This window comes from Dendropsophus ebraccatus, chromosome 6 (genome assembly GCF_027789765.1).
Source record: "Dendropsophus ebraccatus isolate aDenEbr1 chromosome 6, aDenEbr1.pat, whole genome shotgun sequence".
Lineage (NCBI taxonomy): Eukaryota > Metazoa > Chordata > Amphibia > Anura > Hylidae > Dendropsophus > Dendropsophus ebraccatus.
Window position 1 is genome coordinate 76817373 of NC_091459.1, and position 13770 is coordinate 76831142.

General features: G+C 39.8%; 1 protein-coding gene across 15 annotated transcripts in view; it reads left to right on the forward strand.

The window, feature by feature from the left end:
- TNIK (TRAF2 and NCK interacting kinase) overlaps nucleotides 1-13770 on the forward strand; it is a 214578-nt gene that overhangs the window by 54445 nt on the left and 146363 nt on the right. For all 15 annotated transcript variants that reach the window (XM_069975189.1, XM_069975192.1, XM_069975197.1 and 12 more), the window contains exon 2: nucleotides 1923-1988. In XM_069975189.1, coding sequence (XP_069831290.1) covers nucleotides 1923-1988 — 66 coding nt within the window. The remainder of the gene's footprint in view (nucleotides 1-1922; nucleotides 1989-13770) is intronic.

A 13770-nucleotide genomic window follows, 5' to 3' on the forward strand; every position in this document is an offset into this window, starting at 1 on the left:
TTTCGGGCCCATCGGCTTATTTGTCACTCAATCACCTTGGAGTCACTGTAATTAGAACCGTGGAGAAAGTTGCTCCCAATCACATAGAGTTGGTGCCGCTCAGGCCCTTAGTGTTAGTATCACACAAACTCCTAGAGATGCTATCGACCAGACCTGAGGGGGAACCCCAGCGTCCCCTGGCTCCACTGCCCGGCGTCTCCGGCTACGTATGGCAGCTGTGACACTGGCCCGTCAGACCCCTTTCAGAAAGCTGTCACCCACGGCTCGCCTCTCTGCTGCCGGTCCCTGGTCCGATACTCTCCCGGTCTCAACACGCTTCCACTTGCTCGACCACAGCTATACCGCCCGTCTGCACTGCACTGCCTCCGGTATGCTTGCTCACTGCGGGGTCCCCATCGTGTCCGTGCTTCGACCAAGGTTTGCCGAACCCGGCTAGTTCACTCTCCGCCACCGCTAAACGTCCATGGTCCGTCGGTCGGGTGCATGGGGAAGGGGGCGGACGCTACGTGCTCACGTCCGCTCACGTGACCGCATCACCTGAGAATCGGAGAATCCATATGTTACTTGTTGACAGGAGCTTTGGGCTTTTAAAATTTTTGCCATTTCTTTGTATTCTGTTATAGGGGAACTCTCCCAACCTGCCTTTTTAAAAAAAAAAAAATTAAAAATTTTGTCATTTACACTGCTTTAAAAAGCAAAGCGTAATTCATATCTCAGATACAAAAGGCATGTTCATTCACCCTGCAGTCCTCCAATAATATTCTCAGACCCTATTACAAAGAGCGATTATCGTTTAAACATTCTCTATAACAACCGAAAATTAGCGATTACCTGTCCGTGTAATTACACTCAGCAAACGACGAATGAAAAATTGTTCATTTATGTCTTTCAACATGTTGAAAAAAATAGTTGGTAGTTGGCTGATTGTTTGCTTATCTGTTCGTGTTATTAATCATTCACATTTACAACATGTTGTGCGGGTTCTCCTGAGAAATGATTAGCGACCATATAACGTTGTTAAAATGATTGTTTATAAAAGTAATCGGTGAATGTAATAACCTCAAAATCGTTCCCTACAAAATCACTAGTTATTGTTAGTGATCGATTGTTATAGCGAATCTTTAAATGATAATCGCGTTGTGTAACAGGGCTTTGTATTCATAGAGGTTTTCTGTTTTGGACAGTGTGTTTTTGCTGGTTGTTTTGAGCTGGCCCATGGGCTGTGTGAGAGATAAAGAAACCCTTTTGACAATTAGAGTCGCCTCTAACGGGTACTGGATTGTTTCTGTTTCTAAGACCAGTTTCATGTTAAGGTAATACAGGCTCGTCATTAATAGACTATTGATCAGTTCAGAATTTGCTACTATTATATACATGCTATGGACCTATGTTATTCTAGTGTAAACTGACCTTGGGAAACTTGCCTCAATTTTGCTTCATTGTATAACTTATGGTATATATATTTATATAACTTATTGTGGTTACACACTATTATCACATCTGTTTACCCAAAAGTCATGACCATTTCAAGTGCATTTTGTTTTTTTATTTTACACACATTTTTAGGAAATTTTGTGGTTAACACATTTAAGTAAATGTGTATAACTCCTGTGATGGTAATGATGGTAATGTTCCTCCTTGAGGAGAGTGCTAAACTGCCCTGTGGCGTCCTGCCCTGTAGGCTATGCAGTATTCCAGCGCATGTTCTCTGCAGCCATATATCCCTGTTAGTCAGTACTTGAGCCATTTAAGACATGATTTGAGATTGCTATCCAGTTTCTATAAGAAGAGTTGTATTTGTTCTATCTGTAGCATATCTGGGGTTGAGCAGATGTTTCTAAAGTTCTGTATTTCAAGAATGTGTATATTAAATGACTTTCTAAATCCTTTTTCATTTTTTCTTTTTTTTTTTTTTTTTGTAGGATCCTGCAGGGATTTTTGAACTAGTAGAGCTTGTTGGAAATGGAACGTATGGCCAGGTTTACAAGGTAAGATACTACTGAAAAGAGTTTTAAGAAGGTGTGAAATTTGTCTGGAAGGAGATTACCCATTTGTATTACTCAGCAGTGGCCTGAATTAGTCTATGGACATAATTATTGAGTGCCCTGCAGGCAGGAGGAGTGCTAACATGAGACCCCTTGGCAATAAGACACTGCACATGTGCTGATTCGCCCTTGGATTCCTGTTAACAGGGCATTGTTATTGTTGAACAGTACGATCTATGTTGGAAAATTCCAGGTTGTGATTTTTTTTTTTTGTTAATTTCAGTAATTTTTATTAATTATCACAATTTACAAAATACCCCAAACATTGACATTAGCATATAAAAACATGAATCATTATCCAGTCCACAGTGTGCTATATTGTGGGATAGCAATTCCCTCTAAAGCACACATCTTCTTCATTCTGGTCTCCAGGAGACCTATCTATACTTCTAAAATATACAGCTGTATGTGCAAGCTAAAAGGTAAGAGAAACAACAAGAGCCTGTACATCGGCCCAACTGTACTATACCAGTTGTAGATAAAGCCTGTACACTTCTTCCTTATAGTCCCAGGGAGACCTATGTATAGATCAGAGCATGAGTACATGCGCCCTGGCACAATTTGGACTAGAAAATGAGCCCTATTAAAAGTAAACCTTAACTATATACCATTCCAATCCCCACCCCAGCTCGAGAGCAGTGAGGGGGGGAAAAAAAAGACAACCGCCACCCTCACCCTTTATTAAGGGGTTAACATATTAACACGTCTAGTATTTCACCACAACCAGGCTTAAATTTCGCTTTCCTCCTATTTTTTTACGGGCAAATCAGATCTTTTCATATTGGTAAACCTTTCTTAATCTGTTACGCCATTCTCTTATTAAAGGACCCAGGTTATGTGTTGTTGCGCTGTAACGTCTGCCTTGCCAAATCAGAGAGATGTTTCTGCTAAATGAAAATGTATTATGTAATTTTAGAAGTGATCATATAAAACGTGTTCTATACAATTTAAAGCCTGGCTGAGCAGTTTACAGAACAAAGTTGTTAACAATAGAGCTGAGAAGACTTGCAGTGTTTCATTTGTTTGGAACAAAGGAAAGTGACATCAGAACAGGCTCTCGCACTTTTATTTAGAGTCTGCACAGATTGCACTTGGGCTACAATAGCTTTCCTTATTATTTCAGCATGAGTTTCACAGCAGTCCCTCGTGCTCCATGAGTACAAGGGATGCTAATAATCCAGTGACACAACACATGCTCTATATTGTTCTTTCCATTACAACTAGAACTTAAATCCTTTCAAAATATTTTTGAATGGAAATGACCATTTATTAACTGTTCACATAGCTTAAATGTAGAAATATTTCTATACAAAGTGTCATTAAAGGTGGATTCTAACAAAATAAATATTTACATTGTAAAAATTTTCTATATAATTATTCTAAATAAAAAGTGTGTGTATATATTTTATTTATTTATTTTTTTGCATTTTATATTGAGTAGCAGCAGCTGTAAGGGGCATCACTGCCTCTCTGCTGCCACCAATGGATTTGTCTGAAACTGCAGTGTGGGAAAAGCCAAGGCTGTTGTTGAAAAACTCTAATTTCCATCATGCCTGAACAACTTAGGTTTGCAAAGCTGGAGGGCCACAGGTTTGATACCTGCGTTCTGGATAGTCTTGGCTAATAATGGCTTCATGTAATAGATGAACAAAATAAGACAAGAGTCAATTAGAAATGATGAAATGGACAAAAGCATGCAACCTGGAATATGAAAGAGCTGTGATTTTTTTTTTTTTTTCCATTTCTTTTTTGCTAATGGTATTCCATTCATATGCTAAATATCCGCTTGATGTCTAAATTCCTACTCTGAAGCTATAGAATACTAAAAGGAATAGATCTTGAACAATACCGTATATGTCATTCACCTTGCTTAAAAACCCCATCCAATAGCTGACACAAGAACGAACTGAAATCTGAAGATTTTGATCCTTGTACATCAATGGTCAGTAAGATGAAAGCAGCGTTATTACAGGAGCTGTATTCCAGCAACTTCTGATGAGTCACATTGTACCAAATAATCTGTGGCTAGAAAATCATTGACCCTATCTCCGGTCAATATAATTCCTCTGTACAATGTAACTTCTCAGACTGATGTTTTCTTGGCTTATGAAATCTTTTGGTCTTATATAAAGTGATGTGTCATGATCTGAACCTAACTCTGACTAAGACCAGCAGTATTGGGCGTGTGTTCTCCATCTATCAGGAGCTATCGTGCTCTATTACTGACTCTGCTCACTTCATTATTATATCATGTGTATATCAAATATTATATACTCTGCTTCCTTGACGTAAAGTAATCAGTCTTATTCTGGTTATCCTTCAATTTCTTTGATGTCCTTTTATTACTCCATGAAAAGTAAATGTAACTTAAGGGGCGACTCTGGTGTTAAACTTTTTTTTCCTTAATGAACACACATTACAAAGTTATATAACTTTGTAATATGTGTTAATTAGCTATCTGCCGCCCTCCATGCCCCCCTCCCCAAGCACTTATGTACCAGCAGCCTTTTCATTGGCTGAAGGGCATCACATGGCTTCCAGCTTGCTCAGCCATTTTCTCTCCCATTCATTACACTGGAATGCAGAAGTGAGGGAGAACCAAAGACACCAACTGGAGCTGATAGGGACTGCCGCCATTGGGAAATTCAGTTGGTGATTGTCTTAGGATTGTCTTCTTGTCATCTTTTAGTTTCATGGGACTTCTGCTTTAAAGTACCCTGTCATTTATGATCAAAAGTTTTGATTGGACAGAGATTGGGTGTTCAAAATCTCACTGATCGCCACTTTACTTTCCGACTAGTTGTATCTCCATTCAGATGAAGCATGTCTCCTTCAACCGAAAGGAGATTACAGTGAACTGGGGAGTGAAGTGCACAGACATGTGCTTCTCCCAGATATAGCAAACAACCTCAACCCTCCATTATTTATTTCGTATTTATTAACCGAAATACAACCTGTCCTGGTCACAAAATATGTCCACAAATGTGGACGTTAATGTTGCTTTATTTACAATTCCTAAGGTATTATTGTTCGTGCTATTCTGTTTGTCACCCATACACATCCCTCGATAGATGTGAACATTCAGCATGGTTGAGGTGTAGGTTGGGCCACTAGAATCTGTTCCACTGTTGGGCCCTAGGCAATCTGGTGCGACACTGACATTTGGAGCAGACCTTCTTCCTGTAAGATTAGAAAATCTTTTTCCCTCTAAGATGAATGAAGCGTTTACTTTTATTCTACTTAACAGTGTGACTTGTTTGCTATCTCTAAGGTTTTTCCTAGAGTCCTCCTAAGGCAAGTTGAAACTTCAGCATAGTTTCTTGGCACCACAACTATTTGCATTCCATTCTAGAACATGTTTGCATTCATTTCTATATGCTGTTTCCACATTGCTAACTAATCCTCCGTGAAGTAGATTCACCATCTTCCCCACCTGTAATGCTCCGTATCTTATTACATACATTGGCAGAGATTCAGAAATTATCAATTTCATTCTGAGTTGAAGGATTAATAAGAAAATAACAAGTGAAGTGACACAAGTTACCAAATACTAGAGATGAACGCATCGGGTTCGAGTCGTTCCGAACCCGAGCGTTCGGTATTTGATTAGCGGTGGCTGCTGAACTTGGATAAAGCTCTAAGGTTGTCTGAAAAACATGGATACAGTCAATGACTATATCCATGATTTCCACATAGCCTTAGGCCTTCCAACTACAGCAGCCACCGCTAATCAAATGCCGAAAGTTCGGGTTCGGATCGACTCGAGCATGCTCGAGGTTCGCTCATCTCTACCAAATACATTTTATTTTTATCATTTGCATTTTTCTTTTCTAGCAACTTTGAGCGTGAACCAATTCAACTGAATTTATACATGGTTAATGCAATTCCTGCTTTATGTAGGTGGAAATATATGAAGTTACTAGTATACTTGTAATCTAAATTGTATCAAAACTTCAGTCAGTGCTTCTCAATTCCAGTCCTTGTGGCCCACCAACAGGTCATGTTTTGAGGATATCCCATAGAAATAGCATACGTGGTAATACCTGATGCACTGAGTACAATTATTTCAACTGTGAAATCCTCAAAACATGACCTGTTGGTGGCCAAGAGGACTGGAATTGAGAAGCACTGACATTTGCTGAAATTACTCAAGTCAGTTCTTCTCAATTCTAGTCCTCATGGCCACCAATAGGTCATGTTTTGAGGATTCCTTTAGTATTTCCCAGGTGTATAACTATACTCAGCACATCAGGTATTCTCACAGGTGTTGTTTGTATAGGATAACCTCAAAACATGACCTGTTGGTGGGCTATGAGGGCTGGAATTGAGAAGCACTGGTCTGTGTTACCGCAAGGTTATTTGTCATAGTGACATGTCAAAAATTTTGATTGGTCCTGGTGTGAGTGTTCAGACCTGAATTAGTTGATGTAGAAAAAGTTAGAGAATCTCCAGTATAGAGGAGCAGAGCGCTCCTCTTGCTTAGGGCTACGGCAGTTGTTACAGTGTCATTGTCATCTCCCTGGCAAACTTACAATAGTCTTCATGAATTTGCACAATCGTGCAGCCCTGTAACCTTGTACTGCCATTAAGAGCTAACACATGTGCATTGTCCAAAAATCATTCATTAGTTCCCCATCTGCTACTCCTACTACATGATCCTCTTAGTGAGAACTTCTGTTATCCCTTTAGAATGCTGTACACATGTATACTTAACATTAAAATAAAGCATCTGCATTTGCTTTCCATATTGTCATGTTATATGAAAATGACCTGTTTAAATCAAGTTCTGTCCCCCCCCCCCAATTTGCTATCTATATTTTAAAATAATCCATATTATAATTTTTAATTCTAGCCACTAAGCTTAAAAAGAGAAGTCTTATGAAACTAAAAAATGGCAGGCAGAGGGGTGGAGGGGATTAATAATGCAATGCAAATATACAATACTTACCGGTCCCTAGGCTTCCATAGCGCTGCTCCTGGCCACTGGAAACTGGTTATGTGGATAGGGATGTAAAATAAAGCATGTTTGCAATTAACATTAATAATTTTTTATTTATTTATCATGCTTTATAACAAAGCTATACTTACCTGAAATCCAGGTCCACACTCCTGAAGGCAGCTTTTTAGTCTTTCTCTGGTTAAAAAAAAAAATAGACTAAATGCACAAAGTCACGGGCCAACGCATCCATCAGTCATATGGCTACCATCTGTGAGCACGCAGATGACCAGACTTTCTGTGTGAAGTCTCTTTTTTTTCCAACCAGCACAAGGCTAAATAGCTGCCTTCAGGAGATTGGACCTGGATACAAGTAAGTATAGCTTTGTTTTAAAGGGGAACTATCAGCAGGTTAGATTCATCTAACCTGCTGGTAGTTCCTCTTTAAACCATGATGATAAAAAAAAAATGATAATGAATTTAAACTGCAAACTTCAGTTTTAGGGTGGGTTCACACGTACCGGATCACAGTGGATTTCTCACTGCGTGTTCTGCAGCAAAATCTGCTGCGAATCCTCGTACTGTCATTCTGTATGAGTGAAAATTCCACTGTGAATATGTAAACCCATATAGAATAATACTGGAAATCGCAGCAGATTCCGAAATCCGCTGTTATACGGTACGTGTGAACTCACCCTTATGGTGTCTTTACACGTAATGGATCCGTAGCGGATTTCACGCTGCGAATTTACAGCAAAATTCGCTGCGGATCCATTGACATTCACCCCTATGAGAACACTTACAGAATACTCACAGTGGGATTTGCCGAGAGCAAACATGACCTGCTCGGCGCAGGAGCTGCATGTGAGGCTCCCGACTCTGGTCCCGCTCAGCCAGTCAGTGCTGCCGTGCACTGATTGGCTGAGCAGGACCGGAGCCAGGAGCCTCACATGCAGCCGCGGCGCCGAGCAGGTAATGTATGCTCTCGGCTGTGGGCGGCGGGGTGTTAACTCTCATACTCACTGCGGGATGTCAATGTATGTGTTCTCATAGGGATGAATGACACTGGATCACTATAACCTTACTGCACATGTTCTAGGCTGCCCCTGCGATTACAAACAAAAAAAGGGAATGAAGAAAAGCCACAATCATTAAATAACAGATTAAAAAATATGCATTACTATCTGGTTTTAATTAGTAAAAAAATCCAGGTGAAAAATTCCCTTAAAGCCACTTTCCAATTACTGCCTTATATTTTCATTCAATAGTTTCTATGGAAACTGTTCTTCCACTCAGATCTGATTGTTTTAAAATTCATTGATATTATCCTATCAATGGGAAGTTCAGTATGAAGAGCAGATGGGCATTACAGGTTTTTCTACAAGGCAAAGAAGTCTGATTCATAATAATTATCGCAGATTTATGTCGGAAAAACGTACTTATTATTGAGTGAAATCCATATTTAATCTGCAACATAGAACTGGAACAGCGCTATGGATCAGAAATATTGCAGACATGTAAATTAAATTTCCCATTGCAGTGGGTCCAGGTTTTAGGGCCCTATTACACGGGACAATTATTGTGCGGAAAATCGTTATATCGTTTTAATTTAAACCATAATTGTTCTGTGTAATTGCAGGCAACGATCTAAAAATCGTTCGTATGTTGATCGTTGATTTAGATCTGAACCTAAAATTATCGTTAATTGTTCGCTGTAATTCCACTTTCGTTCCCTCAAGTTCTGCATTTTTTTCACTAATCGTTCAGTGTGATAGCACATTGCCCATTGATGGCAATAACGATCGTATCTAACAACCATCGTTCTGTGTATTATGGTGAACGATTTCAGGTTAACGACTAACGATCATTTATCGTTAGTCGTTAATCGTTAAAAATCGTTCCGTGTAATAGGACCCTTACACTTGTAAAATGAGCCTAAGGGTCCATTCACATGTACCATATCACAGTGGATTTCACACTGAAATCTGCTGCGATACTGATTACCATTAAAGTCTATGGCACTTTATTCATACAGCGTATTTTTATTCCTGGCTGCGGCTGGACAGCGCAAACAGGATGGGAAGAATTACTTCTTTTTATTACTTTTTAACATAGTTGCAACAGAATTTGTGAACTTTTATAACGCTATGGCAATGGAGTGCCATAGACTTTAATGGTAATCAGTATCACAGCAGATTTCAGAAAAGTATGTATGAATGGACCCTTTTAAGTGAATCTCCTACCTTGTGACTACTGTACCTCCAGAGCTGGTAGCACCCCTGGATAGATTTTAGTATAAGCGTTCAGAACTTACTCATGTTGCCTGTGTCTGTTTTATTTTCATAAAACATCACCTTTTGTCCAGGGCATGAATAGTGTCAATGAAGTGGGGCCTTTGATTCACCGGGCCCTGGCACTACTAAATCTCACTGGTGCATAGCCATGATAAGGCCCAGGGAATCATAGGCCCCACCTCCTTGACACTAATCATGGCCTAAATGAAGGTGTTTCATGAACATAAAATACAGACACAGGCAACAAGGGTATTGTAGATTCTTTTATTGATATCTATCAAGTTGTGCCGTCAGCTCTGGAGGCAGTCAGGAGTTGACAGATTCACTTTAAAGAGTTATTCCTCATTTGAGCATGTTATCTACCATAGGATAGGGTGATAAAATGCTAATTTAAGGGGGTTGACTGCTGGGACCCCCATTGATTCTAAGAACTGAGACAGTATTGTCTCCAAAATGAATGGTGCACTGCAAATGTGTGGCCAAGGCTGTATTTATGGGGCTGCTGAATATTCCTTCCCCCTCTCACTGCCAATTTTTCTGTATGTGCTCCCCATCCTATCTACATTTCTATACAAAGTCTACTGTTTGATCCCAAGGACTCAAAGTGCTTTCCACCCCTGTAAACCACGTCCCTCTTCTTTTTGATCTGCTGTTGAGAAGATGAGCAGCAGCAGCAACATAACCAGTTGTGTTTTAGTTTCATAGACTCTCTAGCAACAAAATGATAACATATTTAATAAATATGGTTAATTTTTCATTTGATATAATAAAAATTCAGTTCAAAGCTACAGTCTCCACATTTTGAACCCTCTCAACTTTTTTGTTCTGTTTTTCTTTGTCTTTTTTAATATAATTACGAGATTTAGTAACTTGATATGTTGTTACATTGAACCAATAAGCTCTACTAGCCGCTGCAATGCCTATAAATATCAGTGTGTTTTTTTTATAGAGAAATATTAGTCAATAATACAAAATTGGATTTTTCATGCATCAGGTTACGGATGCTGTCTAGGTCAGTCTTACACAGTCAGTAAGGGGAGTGTTGTGTGGCAATTGTACATTATTTTGTTTCATTTGGAATATGTCTCCTCACGTTTGTTCTATTTTGGTTAATGTTGGAACAAAATATTTCAAAAACCAGTGATTGACAAATGTAGGATACATGGAATTAGAGAAATACAGAACGTTCTTTAACCGTTGGTTGTATTTGGCAGCAGAGCTACAGACCCACGTTGAAGGATAAGAAAAATTACTACTTTCTTTAGCACTACTTTCCTTAGTAACCTGACAAGGATGTGTGATAGAGGTTTTACCTACTTTATTGTGACTGACAGAAAAGTTCAGGTTATATTTGATTTAGCTGACAGCAATCACACCTCAGTCCACCAGTCATAAATGTGCATTCATGATTACTTTTCAAATATTATTTAATCATTATGATTGTAAAGATCCTATTGGTTTTAAAGGGGTAGTGCGGCGCTAAGAAATTATTCACAGAATAACACACATTACAAGGTTATACAACTTTGTAATGTATGTTATGTCTGTGAATCGCCCCCTTCCCTGTGTCCCCCCACCCCCGCACGTGTACCCGGAAGTGTGGTGCATTATACATACCTGTCACGTGCCGACCCCGATCTTCTGTACCACAACGTCATCTTCGGATGGACGGCCGAAGCTCTCCAATCGTCCCGAGTGCCGGCCGCCCTCTGCGCGTCATCAGCCGCTCAGCCGCGATTGGCTGAGCATAACTGTGCTCAGCCAATCGTGGCTGATGACGCGGCCGCGTCATCAGCCGCTCAGCATCACACTTCCGGGTACACGGGTGGGGGTGGTGGGACACGGGAAGGGGGCGATTCACAGACATAACATACATTACAAAGTTGTATAACTTTGTAATGTGTGTTATTCTGTGAATAATTTCTTAGCGCCGCACTACCCCTTTAACAAATTGGAATATTCTTGTTGATAATCAGTGGCTGAAAGCCCCTCCTGACCCAGTCATATTTTGGCCCAGCTCTGTGCATATTAATGTGGTTAAACTGGTTCTCCGGCCAAACAAGAGGGTGAAAAGAGCAGCAGATGAGGAAAAGGAAGCAGGTTTGCTAAATGAATGTATCTGCAAAATATATAACTTGATGAACCTGACCATTATCACTACATTCGTGCAGATGAGAATAACAAAACTAACTTGTCCCCTATCCACAGGATAGGCCACAAGTAAGGCCTTATACACAAGTTCAGTAGTTTTTTCAAGTCGATATATTCCTCCCGCTATCCCATCCGTACAATCCGCAAAAAATTCTTGATTGGGCATATATAGTGCATCCGCATTTCTGTAAATCTTTTTTTTTTTTTTTTTTTTTTATGTCAATTATAACTGATGTTTTTTTTTTTTTTTTTTTATATTTATTGAAATACGGATGTCAAACAGGTTACAATCCAAAAACAAAAATAGCGGATCCCATTGATTTTTATGAGAGGATCCGGAAAAAAAATCTGTGTCTGCACTAGGTTTTTTTTTTTTCTTCCCCCTGTATTGGTTTGCGTCCTTGTAATATACTGATCGAGTGAATAGCCTAGTAGACAAACATGTGCACTAACTCAAATAGGTAAATACGGATTCGTAGATTACGGGACGTGTAAATAAGACTGCGGGGGGTCCGTCCTCCGTACCCCCTGCCGATCTCCATACTTTTGTTGTTAATACAGCTATGGGTATGGCATGTGATGTGGCTACAGTGGAGCAATGAAGACTTCTGGCTGTGGTCCAGGAGCGGGATGAGGCGCTGTGCAGGTATCAGGGTGGGTAAATATACCTTCCTTATTATGTTTCCCCCAGTCAAAAATACTTTTTTTTGCCCCCCACTCCCCTCCCTGTTGGACTTCTCCTTTAAAGGGGTTATCCAGTGCTACAAAAACATGGCCACTTTCTTTCTGAGATAGCATGACTTTTCCCCCTACTGTTGTCTCCAGTTCAGGTGCAGTTTGCAATTAAGCTCCATTTACTTCAATGGAACTGAGTTTCAAAACCCCACCCAAACTGGAGACAACAGTAGGGGGAAAGTGGCCATGTTTTTGTAGTGCTGGATAACCCCTTTAAGCTCCATTCACTTCAATGGAACTGAGCAGCAAAACCACACCCAAGCTGGAGACAAGAGTGCTGTCTCTGGAAGAAAGTGGCCATGTTTTTGTAGCACTGGATAACTCCTTTAAGGCTACACTCATGTCTAAAAAGTAGACTACATTTGAGGTATACATTGTCATACCAGGAGAGTGATATACAGATGTATATTGCTGGGATAATTGAGTCACTGGTTAACTAAACATAGTGAACTAGTGACGGCATTGAGTCCATTTCACTGGATATACTGTTTTTGCAGGAATCCATAGTGCAGATGACTACACTGTAAGTTTATCAAAATAACAATCCACACTGAACATAGTTGCTAGCAGAATAGATAGAAGCCACTATGATAGCGTAATCCTGCCTAAGTCTGCCATTAGATAGTATTTTGGAAATGCAGCAGATGTTTTTGTGTAAATAAATACATATTGGTGTAGAGGGATTGTATGGTCAGGCATTATTAGTGCACTCTGAGGCACAGTGACCCATACATAGCTGGATATTCCCTTTATAGTAATGACATACATGAATTTCTACATGTTAAACTGTACAGTGTATTTTCTGTGTTATTTTATGAACATTTAGTCATTACTGTTAAATTTGTGGGTGGTATGACAGCCGTGACCTATATATCTCAAAATCTGAGTCTTGTGCCTATGGGACTTGGTGCATGTGGTCCTTAATTTATTATGCTCCAACAGCCTATCTTGTTGTTTTGCATTTTTCCATTTAAAAACATGTGCAAATGTATTTGTATTGCTGTTTATGTGTTTAGAATTATGTCATGCAAATGTTGTGGTTGTTAACCACTCATTAAGTTGGTTGTTGTTTTTTTTTTTCTATTGTCAGAACCGTGTGTTTTTTGGCTTATTCTTATGATAACTGCAGGTGTCTAGGGAACACAGGAGAAGCAGTTGTTATACAGCTGTGAACATGAGCTCATGTAAAATATGTTAAAATCACCAATTAATTTGTTACAACTGCTGTATATAAAACTAGCACAATAAAAGAATACAGCCTAGAATTAAAAGATGCATGGGATTTTAACATTCTACATTTAAAGGAGAACTCCGGGTTGGGGAGTGCTGGCGGAGGAGGATAAAAGAGGTAACATGCTCCCACCTCCCCTGCTCCAGTGCTGGTGCCAGTATCCTACAGGTCCGGGCCCCTTGCAAGTCAGTCCCAGTTCCCCACTCAGACCCATAAGTGGCCGGGAAAGTGGACCAGATCTGCAGGATACCGGATTTTGGATTTTTCATGCCTGAACGTGCAGCACAAAACCAAACTTAAGGTAAATTAGATCTGCATTGTCATCACAGTTGTCATTTTTTCCCCCTCTATGTCAAGGTGTTACATGTAGGTAATAAC